Here is an 18803-nt window from a genome sequence, read left to right as displayed (position 1 = left end):
TTTTCAATGAATATAATTTAATTAATAGAGAATAAAACATACTAAGTTAACAACTACCTAGCCTAAGTTTAATTAATCGTTTTTGTAATCTACCAGCAGCTTCTGTTGCACACACATCGCTGATAATAGTGCAAACCGTGGGTCAAACCAATGTTCGTGTTGGGGTGCGTTTTTTCGTCAATATCGTCCTTCTGGACATTCTTTTATTTTTAATGTAGAATACGTGATTGTAAACATCTAACACAAGTACATACAATACTCTTTTAAATAAACGTGTTATGATCTTGAATATGCTCTTCTTAGGGTCGGTATTATTGTCATTGCTTGCGTCCCGGCACCTCTCAAATTAAGCACCGAGTGCATGTGTTAGGTCTTGTCAGTGAACAGTCTGTTGTTGCCATGAGAACTATCTGGTGATTGACAGGTTTGAAAGTTGTACTCGCACGATCTCTTTGGCTGTGTGAAAGGATTATGACGGTATTACACCTGCACAGATTGCGCAATTTCATGCTGTGTGAAAGGGTGTTTTACACACTCGTTAAAACGTTTCAGAGACGGCACAGTAGCTGCGTTTCTGTGTGAAAATGGTGTTAGACAGTACCCAACTTCCTGAAAATGATGTGTAGTAATTTTTATATAGATTGTATGTATGTATGTATATATGTATGTATGTATATATGTATATGTATATGTGTGTGTGTATATATATATATATATATATATATATATATATATATATATAATTTGTTGCAACTTTATGTGAAATGTAATAAACGAAAACCAAAACGGTGAGTTTTTTCCCCTTCACTTTACAACGCCATTTCCATGTTGTATTTTATTTGAAGTGTTTAAAGTTAAATTTTGGTTTTTGTTTGCTTGTTCAGCTACAAAAAGGCACAAGTAAACCATGTTATGAAGACATGTCTGTGGCCACTGTTTACTGTGAAGAAACGGCAATGGCAAGGAATGAAAAAAAAAAAGTGCTGTCAACGTTATGTACTATTTATTTCGGGAATAAACAAAACAACGTTTAACTTAACTGTCATTTGGCATCCATTGTTTTTGTAGTGAATTCACTTGGGTAAAGTAAGTCTTACACAACTTATTCTTTACTCCTGGGATATTTTTCTATTTTAACGTGTAACATATTGTAGTATCTTGCTGTAAAATAAAGGCCCACACACAGGGGCCACGCCCACCTGCCCACACACAGGGGCCACGCCCACCTGCCCACACACAGGGGCCACGCCCACCTGCCCCTGCTGCTATGCTGTCTCTGCCTGCGTTCAAAGCAATAATGGCTTTTATTACTTTTTGAAAAACGAACAAATATCCAAAAAATATTTAAATTGAGTGAATATCCGAACATGAACATCCAATGTTCGGCCCAGCACTAATTTATAATAAAATGGCTGCTATTATTATTATTATTATTATATATTTTTTTTTTTTTTGGTAAGTCATGGATTTATATCTAAGAAATTCAGATTCTGTACACTCCAAAATTCTCTTCCTCCAGCAGGAAACTGGACTTATATTTGGGCTGTGGACATGCTCCTGAGACTGACTAACAAAATAATAAGCATTTGCCAGTAGTGTTGGGAAGTAATGAAAATTAACTAGCTGGACTATTCAAACTTTTTTTTTTTAGTATGCAATTATTTTTGCATTTTCTATTAGTTAACTTGATCTAGACTGAGAATATCTCAGTAAAGATTAAACACACTGTTAAGGAAACATAACTTGATTTAATTCAGCAGACTCAACCATGCCCTCTTACAAATGTTATAAAGACCATGTAAAGGATTAATGGAATTCAGTTAAATTGTTTAGAACCAGAATGTTTCAGTTGCTGAACCCTGAACCTTACGGGTACAGTTGTGATATGGCTTGGAACAGTTCAAGCGTGGACAGGTGGATCGGTACGACAATGGAATGCATGAGTCTGAGGCGTGCACAGCATCCTTACACCAAAGATTTTCTGTATTGCCAAGATTCACAACTATGCCTTTACTTCCGTCATGCTTGTTTTATTTAATTTTTGTTATTTACAGATTAGTTACAGTAGTAAAGGATCAACGTGAAATTCAAATAAATGGTTAAAAACTAAAAATGCAAACTGACAGCTAATACCAATTAATCCAAGTTGTATAATTGCACCTGTTTACTCTGTACTGTCTGAAATGCTCATCTCTGTTTTTTACACATGCACTATCTCTGGTACAGCGTTCAGAAAACTGTATTTCTCGTATAAATTATGGTATGTCAGCTTTTCTGTTCATGCGTTCCTGAAATGCACATGACCAAAATTTTGCGTCCCACCCATAAGATACTAACGATCAGTTGTTAACACAAAGGCTAATAAACTCCAGGGATGTGCATTTTGGTACATTTGTATGAACGTTTAAACTAAATACTTAAATGCCATATAGTAGTTTAAACAATCTAAGAATTGCTTTGATCAGTGTTGTACAGTAGCTCCAGCTAAGAGAACCCCCCCTCGACGACCAGAGACAATATATATAATCAATAAATATGCATTACTTGTCATGATGCATGTGCATCAACATATGAAATGAACTGAATCAGTATGTGTATCTTAATAAACTATAATAATAAAGTAACAGACAAACTAACGTTAACCCTTTGTGGCCCATTTATTCAGCGCCTGTCTGACGCATCAGATTCAATTTATTTTACACATGCTGTTTATTTTACATACGCTGTTTGAAAGTCATTTTTTCACAGTAAAACAGGTTTAAAAGTCAACAGGACACTCAGTTCTGCATCTCCAGCCCTGCCCCCACTCCTTGTTCTCTGTATTTATCACATATCTCTTCATAGTAGTGCATACTGATAAATCATCTCCTGATCACTCGTTTTATCACCAAACTCCTCAATAATGCGATCCAAGTCATTATTTTATTACTACAACATCTCCAAAAGCTTGGCAAATGTTCGGGAGCGCTGGATGCGGAAGCAGCTATTTTGTTTGTTTATGTCCGTGTTATGTCTGTGGTGAAGGAAATATACATGTTGCTCAGATCCGCCTCTCTCGGCCATTGAAAGCTTTTTCCGTAGAAAAAACGACTAGGGACCTGTGCTTGACATCTTTCTGACCGGAAAGGAAAAATTGTAATGTCGGACCTGGTCCGACATAGGGCCGCAAGGGGTTAAGAAACTAGCTGTCAAACTAAATTGACACGCCACCCCTACACACTAAAAAAATGCAGCAGAAATATATGCACATTATTTAACAGAGTGGCAACTCACTAGAACAGGAAACATCAAATTGCTCCGTGACTTGTGTCTGATTTCAGATTTTTTTTCAAGCGCTCAAACAATTTCCAATTTTTTGTAGCAAGAGAAACAGCGGCACATTTTGTCGCTTTGTTTACATGCCATTTTGTAGCAACGAGGTGCACTCTGGAAATCAAAGTACAAAACGAGTCAATTATATGACGGCGGTTCTGGAAAGATTTAATAAAACAATCAGTGTGCCTCAACACACTCCCGCGATGACAAGTCGCTTTTGAAAAGTCTGAATAAACCATTTTAATTTAAGTTTGATGATAATGAGTTATCCAGGTTACAAAACAGTACTGTATCCGTTGTGAATGAATCGCTAGCGGTGCCAAGAAAGTGTTCTTTTAAGTGAAGTTCCTGTTCCTTTAGCCGGAGCATTTACAATGGGAAAAATCAATTTCACCCAAAGTGTGTTTCCTTAGGCGGTGTTGTCTTGGGAGATGTTCCGCGGAGACTACTCTACTTGTACAGTCAGAAGATACTTAGCAAAAAAACTTCCGATTGACAACTGCTTCGCCATATTTCCACAGACACTGGTCTGGCGCCAGAAACGTCCAAAAGTAAATATCCTTCTTAATATTGCTGCGTAAGCCAAATATGAGGCTTATTGCTGCCACCTACAAGACTGGAGTGTACCTTAATCAAGAACAGTATACTCCAGAACAGTTTTTTTAAACAAGCACGTATTTTACAGTAATTTTGCTGCAGAGTAATAGATTACCACGAATATGGGTCTGCGTCCCTTTCCTATTCTGTGCATCCCGTGAACACAAGACAAACTATCTATCTGTCCAATGGATTTGTTTTGCGTCTAGGATGCAAAATTTTGCGTTAACGCGACCTTTGGCTATAGATTAGACAAGAAATAACCAGTAACCACTTTAATATTTTCACATTTGACCTTAACCTGAGACTTTGAAGAAAATGTACTGCAATGTTATTAAAGCATTGTGTAAATATTTATATAAACATGAAATATCCTTTAATCATTCTTTAATCATTACAGCTCCGGGACAGCCGTTATTTTTAAGTGTAAAAAAAAATTCTGGCCTACCAAAAAAAGTAAAAAAAAAACAAGGCAGACTGGTTTATTCTGTACTTGCTGTAAAACTGCTTGCATGTGTTTCTCTAGACCCTGGACAGACAGAGTTGCCTTAGTTAGAGCAGGGCTCTTCAACTAGCTTTTTAAATTTAAGGGGGCCAGATTTGAAAACAGTTAGGAGTAGGCAGGCCAGAGTATTTTACTCTGCACATTTTAAGCAATAATAAATATTACATAACGTCATGTTCCTATTGAACAAGACTTACACATTTTACCATATGAATAATACTTTAATAATAGAACAGTGTGAGAATTTAATGGAGTGTCATTACAAACATTTAAAATGTATGTGACAAATTAATAGTATAACTGTTAAGAAGAGATCAGCGCTTCTACTTTTGAGCTTCTAACTACTGTGCCCTCTGGATAAATGAGGTTTACCCTATCCTTCTCCTTTTGGCCGTTTTTTTCGGCCACAAACTTGATTTAAACAAGTAATTCCCCCAAAAGTGCACACACATCGCCATTTCATGTGTAAATTGCCTCGCATGGAAACCCCATGATTGACTATTTGATCTGTTTACACATCTGCCTTTTGTTTTGAGTGGGTTCCCACCTTCAATAAAGCAACACCAACTCGCAATTGATTCCTGAAATACTTATAAGCTTACTGTGTAACTGCTCTCTAGAAATAGTAAGCACTATCAAGCTCAAGCAAACATTGTATTACAGGTTCGGTGGTAATAAAGAACTGGATTTTGTCTAATCCTGGTCAGTTAACTACAGAGCCCGGGAATGGACATGAGAGAGAAAAATATATATCTTGTGTACATGTCTTACTATCTCGTGGCCACGAGATATATATTTTTTCTCTCATGTCCCCTCCCGGGCTCTGTAGTTAACAGTTAAAGGTAAACCAATATTGATTTTACTTCAGGCAACTTTTTGCACGTAATCAATATGAATTATAGAACTAATATAATTTTCTAATTATATTTATATGATTTCTCAATGGTGTAACAATTAGGGTGTTATAACAATTTATATATATATATATATATATATATATATATATATATATATATATATATATATATATATATATATATAATTATATATATATATATATATATATATATATATATATATATATATATATATATATATATAGTACTGTGAAAGTTTTAGGCAGGTGTGAAAAATGCTGTAAAGTAAGAATGCTTTCAAAAATAGACATGTTAATATATTATATTTATCAATTAACTAAATGCAAAGTGAGTGAACAGAAGAAAAATCTAAATCAAATCCATATTTGGTGTGACCCCCCTTTGCCTTCAAAACAGCATCAGTTCTTCTAGGTACACTTGCACAAAGTCAGGGATTTTGTAGGCATATAGTCAGGTGTATGATTAAACAATTATACCAAACAGGTGCTAATGGTCATCAATTCAATATGTAGGTTGAAACACAATCATTAACTGAAACAGAAACAGCTGTGTAGGAGGAATAAAACTGGGTGAGGAACAGCCAAACTCAGCTAACAAGGTGAGGTTGCTGAAGACAGTTTACTGTCAAAAGTCATACACCATGGCAAGACTGAGCACAGCAACAAGACACAAGGTAGTTATACTGCATCAGCAAGGTCTCTCCCAGGCAGAAATTTCAAGGCAGACAGGGGTTTCCAGATGTGCTGTCCAAGCTCTTTTGAAGAAGCACAAAGAAACGGGCAACGTTGAGGACCGTAGACGCAGTGGTCGGCCAAGGAAACTTACTGCAGCAGATGAAAGACACATCATGCTTACTTCCCTTCGCAATTGGAAGATGTCCAGCAGTGCCATCAGCTCAGAATTGGCAGAAAACAGTGGGACCCTGGTACACCCATCTACTTTCCGGAGAAGTCTGGTCAGAAGTGGCCTTCATGGAAGATTTGTGGCCAAAAAGCCATACCTCCGACGTGGAAACAAGGCCAAGCGACTCAACTATGCACGAAAACACAGGAACTGGGGTGCAGAAAAATGGCAGCAGGTGCTCTGGACTGATGAGTCAAAATTTGAAATATTTGGCTGTAGCAGAAGGCAGTTTGTTCGCCGAAGGGCTGGAGAGCGGTACACGAATGAGTGTCTGCAGGCAACAGTGAAGCATGGTGGAGGTTCCTTGCAAGTTTGGGGCTGCATTTCTGCAAATGGAGTTGGGGATTTGGTCAGAATTAATGGTCTCCTCAATGCTGAGAAGTACAGGCAGATACTTATCCATCATGCAATACCATCAGGGAGGCATCTGATTGGGCCCAAATTTATTCTGCAGCATGACAATGACCCCAAACATACAGTGAAAGTCATTAAGAACTATCTTCAGCGTAAAGAAGAACAAGGAGTCCTGGAAGTGATGGTATGGCCCCCACAGAGCCCTGATCTCAACATCATCGAGTCTGTCTGGGATTACATGAAGAGAGAAAAGCAACTGAGGCTGCCTAAATCCACAGAAGAACTGTGGTTAGTTCTCCAAGATGTTTGGGCCAACCTACCTGCTGAGTTCCTTCAAAAACTGTGTGCAAGTATACCTAAAAGAATTGATGCTGTTTTGAAGGCAAAGGGTGGTCACACCAAATATTGATTTGATGTCAATTTTTCTTCTGTTCACTCACTTTGCATTTTGTTAATTGATAAATATAAACTATTAACATGTCTATTTTTGAAAGCATTCTTACTTTACAGCATTTTTTCACACCTGCCTAAACCTTTTGCACAGTACTGTGTGTGTGTGTGTGTGTATATATATATATATATATATATATATATATATATATATATATATATATATATATATATATATATATATATAAATATATATATATATATATAAATATACATACAGATTACAGTGTTGTATCTGGATGTACTTTGTAATATCCTGTTTTATTCTATTTCTAATAGTTTGTTCATTTTAATGAATAGGTTACTTTTCAGTACTTTTCATGTATAGTTAAAATTATTCAATAGTACAACCTCTTATTTACATACTTTTGTATTTTGTGAATACAAATGTACTTGCTTACATTTTAACCTGCAGTTGGAAGTTTGTTTTAAAGTTGTTTATTTAATAAATTCATTAACTACTAAAGGCAGATCCTTCATAAATGGTAAATGCTTTAATCAGTGTTATGAAAACATCAGTTGTAATATTTATATATGTAAATTAGTTTCTTATTGTTTAAAGACAATTAAATAGTTATTACAATTAGCCACACATTATAAACATATTTTTTGTTTGAATCTAACACTTTCCATTGTTGCTTTCTTACAGGTAGCTGTGTTTTGGAATTTGGACTATAACTTCAGTTAACAATCCTAGACATCATGAGCAACTACAGTGTATCCTTGGTTGGCCCGGCTCCGTGGGGTTTCAGGCTCCAGGGTGGGAAAGACTTCAACATGCCACTGACTATCTCTAGGGTACGCACATTGTTTTTTTTAATTCTACTCACAGATGTCGCTGTGTCATGTGCTATTTGAAACCTGCAAATGTTAAATATTTCTGAAATGCAAGCTAGTTCTTGAGTGCAGAAAGCGATAGCTGTGATTTATTATCTGGTTCATCACTAAGTGATTTATTATTGGAAGTATCTAGAGTACATTTGCTCCTGTTGATTCTTATGACAACCTGTGACACGCTGAATGGTGTGGTGCAGTAGAAAGTGAATGTCCAGACTGAATTCTCCCAATAACAAAAAGGTTTTAATAATTAACAAACAAAAAGATCATAAAATAAATCCCCTTGGAAAAATAAATAATAATTATAATGATAATAAATAATAAGCCCCAGTACCAGCGATGGTAATGGGGCAAAACTCAACTGCGTCCAGCTAAAACAAAAGTAAACAAAACACACTCCAATAACCACAGTCCTCCGTGCACGAAAATGTGCTCTTCTCTTCCAAGGTTTGTGGTGCGTGCGCTGTGCTGTGAAGTGCTGTGCAATGAGGGGCTGCCCCGCAGCTGACCGCAATGGAATCGTCCCGAGTACTTGCAGCTACGCGCCCCTCCTAATATGGTCACCTTCCGGTTTCCGCCTACCACCGAGGTGGCAGATCTAGGAGACAGCATACCTTCCCCCTTACACAGCGCCCTTTCTAATCGGGAGGGAGATTTACAGCATTGATCCTTTCTCTCTCTATCATGCAACCATGCCACCAAGACATCTCAGCAGATTTTGAGATTCACAAATAATTAACTTATTTATAACCAAAACAAACTGTCCACAATCTGTGAAGCTGGTCACTGGTGCATTATTTCAACTTTCAGATGAACAAGCATAAGTTTGCTCCTACACACAACTCCAGACACCCCATCTATTTATTTTATCAGCGATGTATTCATGTTCTATTACTAGTTTTCTGTTCTCTACATAATATCAGTTAACACTGTGTACATCTTTATAACTTTCTGGCTGTTGTAATGCATAGTTATTACCTTTGGGGGGGATACAGATCTCAGCAACAGGAGAATGGTATGGAATAGGGATAGGGATGTCTATATCTATGTACATATTGTAGTGAATTAGGTATACAATTTATTTAAATATAAATTAGTCGCTAGGCGCCCTGTTTAAGAACGCCCAAATGTTAATAACTGAGACATAGCATAATAGTTCGGTGGGATCATGTAGAACTCGGATTACCTAAGACAATAACCGACATTCACACAACGTGTCCAAAATATAAAACAATAGTTTATTTAAGAATAAAAAGGGGTGCCCAACTAATCTAATATTACAGAAAGGAAAGGCTATTGGTTAGAGAGATGCGTCAAGCGTACAGTTCATTGATTCCATAGTCAAAACGACTACAACAACCATAACATTATTATACATGGTTAATATACTAGTATTAAATATGGCTTCTCGCACAGTGTCTACTTTGCATTAGTATTTCCAATACCCGTTTCTCATTGTATGTGATCATGTCAATATGCATGAGAATTAATTCAACTTCCCATTCAGAACGGAATCCAACATTCCAGTACCTAATTTAGCAAATTAGTTTTATTGTATTAATTTAGTTTAGACGTGATGTACCAAACTAATATGTTATCAACCTCAGTTGATTATATATTCAAATTAACTCAGAAATGGGGCAATGATCAAATTCTCTGCATTTACGAGGCAACCCCTTTGAGTTGCACATTTCAACAAACAAAATACATTTCTTACACACTCTAGAACAGGAAGTTATATTCTATTCCTTGAACAGTTCATCTACTAACTTGATAGCATTTACTACAGTTAATTTAATATTAGAAATGTTGAATACTTATCGATTTCCATATAAAGAAGTCAATCTGTGTTGATGAACACTGTAGCGCTTTGGATCTGAAGTCCCAATGAAGACGGTACTTTGCTGTAGGCATTGTATTGCAATAAACAAATAGTTCTTTTCAAATGGAGATCAGCTTGTTAATCTCCAATTCTTGCAGCATTATAGTTGTTGACAGTTTTCCAACTGGAAATAGTTGATCTGTTGATCAGACGTAACTCAGATAATGTGTTGCAAATGAAGAGTTATGTAGTTAATAGAAGTGTTTTGTTGCAGTTCTTCTGTACGGCTGGTACATGACCTTAACATTAGTTCTTCCTTGCCTTCCGTGAATTTGAGCACTTATGCTCCCATGATTCAAAAACTTTCCTCAGACCAGTTTAGCTTCCATTTTGTTCCTCAGAACTTCAAGCTGCTAATAGCGGGTGGACCTCACTTCTTTCTCTTGCCTGGAGCGCTGTTCCTTCTGTGGGGGCACACTTCTAGTGAGTTTGGGGAGCTCATGGGAAGCTCTCTCATGGGGCAAACTCACGCATGGGCAAACAAGCCTGGGCAAACTCAAGCCTGGGCAAACTCAAACTTTCTGAAAGTTGCGTGGCTGGTTTTGTTGTCCTGACTTCCACCCTGTGATTGGTTAGTTTGGTTATTTTGGGCTGTGCCCGAGACCACGTGGGGTGTTTCTCATTGGTTGTTCTCTTTCAGAGACTGCCCATTGTTCTCAATTGATCCGTGGCTTCGCCCCCTGTCGACTGGATTTATGAGATGGACTGGTTCCTGTCTTGGGTGTCAAAGCACCCAGAACTGTCTGACTTGCGGCGCCGAAATTGTCATTCAGCGATCATGAAGATAAGCCATTTGTTCAGCAGTTAGTTTATGATTCTTTTTAACAGCATTCTTTGTCAGTGGGGGAGTTTGTGACCAGAAACCAAGAAGACACAGAGAATGGCTTAAGATTACCCCTCTGTATATTTCAATTCTGTAGCTTTCATACACAGAATGATATTATGACCCCGTCTGACGCTACATATCTATGTTTTGTTATCTCCTATACCGGGAAGTCTATCTATGCAATTAAGAATCATGACTAAAGTGATATTATCGACTTGTTTCACAAAACCTGATTAGCAGTAATTATGAACTGCCTAATGTTACCTCTAGTAAGGTAGTCCAATACTGCGTTTACACTTACAACTCGGACCTGAGCTGGTTTAGGGTTGAACAGATTAAAATATTCTTATTATTTGAGCCACCTGGTTTACACTTGAGCACAGATCTAAGCCGGCTTTGGCCCCATATGTGCGTGCATAGCCCCTGAACTGTAGCGTGTGCCCAATGACATCATATCGATCACCCCTTGCGTGAAGACATTTCCCCTCCTCAAAACACAGAGGTGGAATTGTTTTAACCAACAACAAGCCTGTAATTTGTGTCACTTGTGTGTTTTACTTCAAGGTAGTCATTCTGTGCTAACTAAGATTTATTTGTGTCTTCAGAAATGCAGCAGAGCACTGAAGATCAGTAATTGCATATCGGTACCATCGACTTGCCAGACTCCTCTGATATGTAAATAGCACCTGTTTCTTAAAATATGCACTTCCAGAGTCTCTTCTGGGGTATGTGGACATTTAAAAAAAAAAAAAATGTTTTTGATGTTTTTACACATCAGTCTGTCATCTGTGTGGTAAAGATACTGTTAATGTTTAAAATAATACATTGACAAAATCCCAGTGTAATTAAAAAAAAAAAATCAAATTCCTTCACAAAAAAAAAAAGTTTCATTTGTATCATACAAACCCCACAAGTGAAATCCATGCAGGCTTTTGGTAATACCCTGATTTACCTGGGAAACATGTCAAAACTATGTACAAGCTTGTCAACTTTGAGTCTTGAGGGAATGAAAATTTCCACATCTGTGTGTGTGTGTGTGTGTGTGTGTGTGGGTATGTGTGTGTACAGGAATTATTAAAGCATTGTGTTTTCCCACATCACAAAGTTAAATGTAGACACACCCAAGTAGTGTGGTAAATTCCTGCTTCAATGAACGTTGAAGGATTACACCACCCGCCCTTGTAGAGATTCTGCTTGGTTTGTTAATATTTTAGTGTACCCACCTGTCTGTAGGGCATTACATTTGTTGTTTTTGTAGGATTTTGGGAGGTGTTTGTTGCTTATTTTTTGTGACCAGCTTAAATATGGCAACCAGATAATGACTTTTCCTGCAAAGGATGTTATTTCCATCCCTTAGAAGCAGTTGCTGGGAAAATCTTTTGTTGTACATGCATAACCTACTTTAGCATATGTTTCCATATACTGAAAAATAAAATAATCCCTAATGTAAATGTCCAGGAGTTAATAAAAAAATAAAATAACACAAGCATTACAGTGCCAAAACCTCTTGTGCTCCCTATGAAGTTAAGCTAACCTGCACCCAGTTTGAAAACAGCTGCTCTAATGTGACAGAAAATGTATTTTTCAAGATTGTTTTCTTACTGAACCAGTTCACTACAAACAATACCTCCTATTTTGGTAGGTATACAGTACTTCTACTGTGTTCATTTCTTCATATTAAAAGGAAGCTGTTTTTGACCATGCTGTTCCTTCTGAAGGATTACACGTTCAAACAAGATTCATCTGTGAATGTGAATGACATGGCTTTCTTAGTGATATAATCTTTGAAAGAAAATGCACAGACACAACTTGGCTTTTAATGTCAATAACAATTCTGCCCCTTACTTAACCCAGCTTTAGAGAGTCCTGTGCTGTCCTACACAACAGGTTGGAGCGCAAACCTTAACAGGGTTGTTATGTATTTTACTGTTTAATGCAAATAATTAATTTGATGGTGAGGCCTCCCTGAGTGGCTTGAATACATGTTAACATTAACTCTACCTGTGTAATATTGCAGTGTGATATTATTACCTTCTGGCTTTGTATACGTAAATAACCTGCTTTTGTTTTAATTATGTATGTTATATTTAATGCATGTTATATTTTAACAAATACTTTTTTTTAATGATATTTACTAACCTCTTTTTAGTTTTGCTCTTTTTTTTCAGTTTCACTGACACAGTGAAGAACAAAGCATATTCGTAATATTCTGTTCATTTGTCATCCAGCCATTGACATTGTGGTATTAAGGTAGATTTTTCCAAATACAAATAATTAGATACAGTTCTTATATTTTTGTATTTGTGAATTAACTTCCTTTTTTATAACTAAACAAGAGACCAAGTACAGTACAAAATGACATCTTATAATTACTACACAGGCAAATTGCTTAACATTGACATTTATTCAAGAAGGTCTGGGAGGTCTCGCTGTCAAAATATTTATTTGCACATCCCAAACAATTAAAAGTTAAAATACATTGATATAATATACAGATGTAGTATTTTAATAATGGCTATTTTAGACATGGATGCTGCAGAAGGCATTTATGTATCTGAAGGGATGTTTAGCCTATCTGTCAATAATCGACTATATGTGGAACCTGAGTTTTGTGCACATCCACCTGATCACTAAGGTGTCAATTTGCATGTCGCCACCGTGGCTTTGCCTGGGGTCAGGAAAATATTGTCAGAGTATAAAACATTATACAGCCATGATTGATGGGGATATTTTGAGGAGAGATGCTTAAAACAATTTTCATACTAAAACTGCACATATGAGTATATAAGGGCTTGAAGTGAGAAGTGCTTAGGTTCTCACCTAGCAAAACTTTGGTCATGTAAAAATATTTCATAATTTTAATTTATAGTTATCTGACCTTCCTATCTATGTACTAGTGCAATGGGGAGTCACTTATATTTGTATGGACATTATGTTTAATTTCTTTAATATTTGTAATGTTTGTAACCAGTGATAAAGAAGTGATGTGTGTTTTTTTATATATATATATATATATATATATATATATATATATATATATATATATATCTCCTTACTAGTATAACTAGTCTAACATGTATATTTATATTATCCATATTACAGACATTTTATACTAAAAGTAACCTAGACATTAACAATAGTTTTGTTTGTCTTCAGGATTTAAGCTTTGTCTCCAAAACAATGGGTTTATTTTACTCTCATCATTTTGGAAAAGGGACCTCCTAGATGTCTGTTTTTAAATAGCTGAAAAGGTAATACACTGGATTTAAGCAAGTATTTGTATCCTTTTATCATGGTACCTTATTCAGTGCTTGTTGTGGTTCATTTATGTTTATCAAAAAAAAAAAAAAAAAAAATGGGAATTGGAATTATCTGGATAGTGTGCAAGTACTGAGCCTTTTTTAATTTGATAAGTAAATCAAAAGTTGAGTTTACCATTTCTTCTACCCAATTTGTACCTACAGAATCATTGGCATAATTGTTTTAAAGCCTTTATTGTTTTCATTCTCATTCAGCAGTATTACTATAAATGGACAGTGTATTGTCTTGTTTGCCTGGCTGTTCATTATCTTTTAAAACTGAACTTTGAGAGGTCCCCCATGGCCTGAATGCCATTCCTTGGACTTCTTTCTCAGCTGTGCAGTGGGGATTTCTCAAAAATAAATCCTGACCTAATGCAGGTGGAATGTATGCACTTCCACATGCCCTACATTCCATTGTGTGACAGAGCCTAGTCACTAATTGACAGGATGACATTCTCCACATTTATTATTTGTTTATTCATTGGCCTTTTTTTACCTTTGGTTCAACCAATGTGCAGCTATTAGCAGAGTTGCATCTGTCCTACTGACCATTACTCTACTGCATACATGAAGAAAGTATGTTAGACAACAATATGGGTGTGGGAGGACAACAAATGATCAATTAAAGACTATACTGGTATATCTTAAACTGAGTAAAGTTGAAACATTTGTCTACTTTTTTAGTTCAGGTTATTTCTGTATAAATAAAAATAACACAATACTGTAGTGGACCTATTTAAAATAGTCCTTAAAATAGTAGTCTGTAAACCTTAAGTATAAAAAGCTTTAGATCTCAGTAAATTGCATATAGTAAATACGTTTACAGAAGTTACTGTATCGTAAAGGCGGCCACACAGTATTCTTGAGTGGCCAAATAAGTGGAACTCGCATAATAATCAATGGAATATGGCAGAACTTACTATTTAGTGTTCTGCAGGTTAAATCATGAAATGTGGTTCAGCACTGTACTACACTCGTTTCCTCTGCGATCCTGTACAGTTGAAACATGGTTCAGCACTGTCCTAAACTCGTTTCCTCTGAGATCCTGTACAGTTGAAACATGGTTCAGCACTGTCCTAAACTCGTTTCCTCTGAGATCCTGTAAAGTTGAAACATGGTTCAGCACTGTCCTAAACTCGTTTCCTCTGTGATCCTGGACAATTTATTATTCCCAATTCAATCATATCTTAAAATGATATGTCTATATTGACAGTTTGCGTTACAGAGAAACTTTTTTTTATATTACCTACTGGCTAAAACTTGAACTTTTTAAATATTTTTTCTCATGCTTATTTATGGATGTGGATGTGAGGTGACGAAGGAAGTGTGTGGGGGAATTGAATTTGCTCCATGTTTGGTTTGGTGCAATGCCTGGTTTCTGCAGATTCTACATTTTCATCCCAAAAAAATATATGAACAGTTATAACTGTGCGACATACTTTTCTTCTTTTACTTCTTAAACTGGACAGTATTCATTTTTGCAGAAGGTACATAATTGTTCTCCAAAGAAAATACTGAATTTTCCTCTGGGAATGTCAGTTATTTTTTTATAGACAGAATTTTGTTAAGAGAAGTTTACAGGAAATATGTTATGTTTCTCCCACATAAGAACAACACAGTAATGACAGTTAATTTGGTTTTGTTTTATAGCCAGCAATGACCAATGTATTTCAGATCTCTGTTGGAGGTTAGACCGACTACACTATATTCACCATTTTATTGCAGTGACAGCTGAGGTTCCATGATGTTTAGAATCTCTTTTTTAGTTGAGTAAGATGTCTCTGACTCAACCTTTCAAGATTAATGAGGACTTTAATAACATCCCAAGTTAGTCATTTAGCTTTGTTATCTCTACCCTTTTGTTCTTAATTATGCTACCTTCCTGTCTTTTGAGATTTGCCATTTTTAGATTTCCTGTTTTAAGCATTATAGAAAACTGGTGGTAACTTTATTCCTTTTAATGTCCAGGGCTCTTTTAAGGACACTTATACATGTGACTTCCATCAGGGCTTGAATTTCATTAAAGTGTGCTGGGGGGATTTCCCCCCTTATGCTGCAGCCAATGGGGGGGATTCCAAAATTTTAGGGGGGAATGGCAAAAAAATACACTTTTGCATATAAAACATAAGTGTATATATATATATTACTGTATCATCATTCACAGTGGTGTTGCTTTCAGGAGACCTAACCGCTGTTCATTACTGTGAGATAGAGCACTCTCCATTGCTTTTGCCATTGCCGGACGTGAATTTTTTGCATGCAGCAGAAGAAAAAAGTGCTTTTCTTTTTAACCAGCGCTCCATTTCTTTTTTTTAACTCTTTACACTCAGCCCTATTTCCGCCTGTTTTTCACTGTTTTCATTTATGTATGTTCAACTACTGGATAGTTTGTACTGCATGCATGTAGCATATCAAATGAAAGGCCACAAAATGTCATTTCATATTATGTAAGTTGCAACAGGATCAGGCATACTATACGTGGTAGAGATAAGAATGTATGTAAAAAAACAAAAAAAAAAACAACCTTTTTTTCCAAAAAAATCATATTTGGTCACTGCTATATATATTGTAATCATAGATGGCTTAAAAAAATGCACCATTGAACCTCAATATGAACCTCAAGTGGGGGGTGGGAAGCTGAGCTTCTAAGCTTTCCAACGATATCGCCTCTTTCAGTCTAGCTGCTTCAACTCTGTCAACTTCAAGCAGTCGTTGTTCCGACTAGGAGTACCGCATCCACACACTGAATACGTCTTTGGAAAGCCCTGAGTCTCTGTACTGTTAAACAAGCCATGATAGTTGGCTTTTACGGTGCCTGAGTAATATGAGCGTAACCTTGAATGGAGCTGAGTTTTAAGAGTTAAAACGAAAGTCACACCTGTAAAACAACACCTAAATAGACTTTATACCGTATTTTATTTTTTTTTCAAAACTGTGTACTTATACTGCAGTGTACTGAGTTTCTATAATCCTGAAAGATAGCGGCCGAGAATCACGTACGAGAGAATAAAGTCTCGCAGCACTTAAAATATCCAAGCACTACTTTTATTTATTTATTTATTTATTTTAACCAGAACTACTCAGAATGCAGCTCATAGTGCTTTCATAACTGACACCCACTTCCTTATAGATTGTTGTAGCGTTTCAGGCATTCTAAATTGGGTGAAAAATACAGTAGCTTGGTGTGTAAAATATCTCTGCAGGATTTTCCCGCACTGAAAGTTGCAGATATGCGGGAGCAACTTGGAAAATGCGCGATTCCCGCGATCCCGCGGTGAAATTAAAGCCCTGTCAATTATAAGTCAAGGTCAAAGGCGAACTAAAAACAATGACTACCAACGTCATGCATGAAAAAATTGTGCTGCATTGGCAATTGGGAGCATGTAGGAATGCTGGACTGCTGTGGGAACCCTCTGCACATAATTTGACAGGGTGTATGTGCTTTGCAGAGTTTGCATTGCTATTTTAACGAATCATCTTGTCCCACACATTTTGCAGTCAAATTATTATATTAATGTTGTGAGTATATCCGATATTGTTTAAGAACAAAATCAATACAGAAAGCCTTTCTTTCATGTTTGCGTACAGACATAATTTATTTTGTATTAATTTACACAGGAAAAACAATATGTTCAATACATTATTCTGCACAGTGAGTCAGCTTTCAATGCCACTGGCTACCTTGCCTTTATAAATACACAACAAAAAGCTACCACTTTTTTGACACTATCTTGTGTAATAATATGACAGATGTTGAGATGCTGAGATTGTAATGGTCTATTGTCATTTTGCCACTTGACAGCATTATGTGCTATGAATTAACAGTGGTAAAGAAGGGTTCCTTGGGGTGATTTTTTTGTTTGTTTTATTTCCTTATAATTACAACAAAGGAAAATATAGCAGGTAATATAAAAGGCATACGTATTATTCCTGCACTCTCTGGCAGGAGAGGGTTAAAAGCACCTAATCAGCTGAGACAGAACACTGATTGACTGAAGCTAATGGCGAGCTTAGCGGTTCAAGAGTAAAAGTAAGTGCATTTAATAGTTGTAATTGCCAAATAAACTGACGTTTTACAGAGAAACGGTGATCAGGGTATTCGGGGCGTACAGGAAAGTTCGGGGAAAGTAAACGGCGGCAAGCCAGAAGACAACTGGAATTGGGTGGTATGCTAACAGTTGTACATTTCGGACGACAGTAGAAGCTGGAACGTGAGACTGCTGTGGAATATACTGTGAGCAGTATTGTAACGGTATATATATATATTTTTTAAGCTATTAATACATTTATGACAGTTGGTGCAAAGTGTTTTTGCAGTGTAACACCGCTAAATTATTATATAAATCCATTCTTCTGTGAACCCCTGATTATACAAGGCGTTGGAAAGCCATATTCTCTGCAGAAAACATGTAGACATAATAAGTACTTGTCGCAGTAACTACAGCTTTTTCTTTGTGACCTGATGTTGATGGAGACAAACATGGTGATCCAGTGAATTATAAAATACACCCCATGTGTAAACAAGCATCTTTTGAAAAACAAGAAGTTGTCAGAAGTTAACAGAACGTTAAAATAAACATTCACAATTTTAAATGCTCTAGTAGTGCAAATAGGCCCAAACGAGTGGATGATTAGCGCAAGTTGAAGAGCTCTTGCCTTGTGTGTGCCGCACTGAAAGCATTTTGTGTGGCTTATTTTTTGTAGGTTCAATGCTTGTTGTTGTTGTTGTTGTTGTTGTTGTTGTTGTTATTATTAAAGCTCAAACGGGGAAAGGAAGGTGCCACAAAAATAGAAAGAACAATTGAAAGTGTACATAGTTTTTTTTTTTACCTTTTAACAATTAAAAGGGAATGACTTTCTGATGTAAACAAGTTTGAGATCCAAACGAACAAGAACATTAAAAGAAAAGACATGCTGTACAGCATTTATTTAAGAAAACATAATTTCACTTGAA

General features: G+C 36.3%; 1 protein-coding gene across 4 annotated transcripts in view; it reads left to right on the top strand.

The window, feature by feature from the left end:
• LOC117409409 (PDZ and LIM domain protein 5-like) overlaps positions 1–18803 on the top strand; it is a 196221-nt gene that overhangs the window by 17300 nt on the left and 160118 nt on the right. For all 4 annotated transcript variants that reach the window (XM_034905766.2, XM_034015408.3, XM_034015405.3 and 1 more), the window contains exon 2: positions 7652–7800. In XM_034905766.2, coding sequence (XP_034761657.2) covers positions 7705–7800 — 96 coding nt within the window. In that variant the 5' untranslated portion in view covers positions 7652–7704. The remainder of the gene's footprint in view (positions 1–7651; positions 7801–18803) is intronic.

This window comes from Acipenser ruthenus, chromosome 2 (assembly GCF_902713425.1).
Source record: "Acipenser ruthenus chromosome 2, fAciRut3.2 maternal haplotype, whole genome shotgun sequence".
Taxonomy (NCBI): Eukaryota; Metazoa; Chordata; class Actinopteri; order Acipenseriformes; family Acipenseridae; genus Acipenser; species Acipenser ruthenus.
Note: the sequence above shows the minus strand (reverse complement) of the source record. Positions and strands in the feature narration are given on the sequence as shown.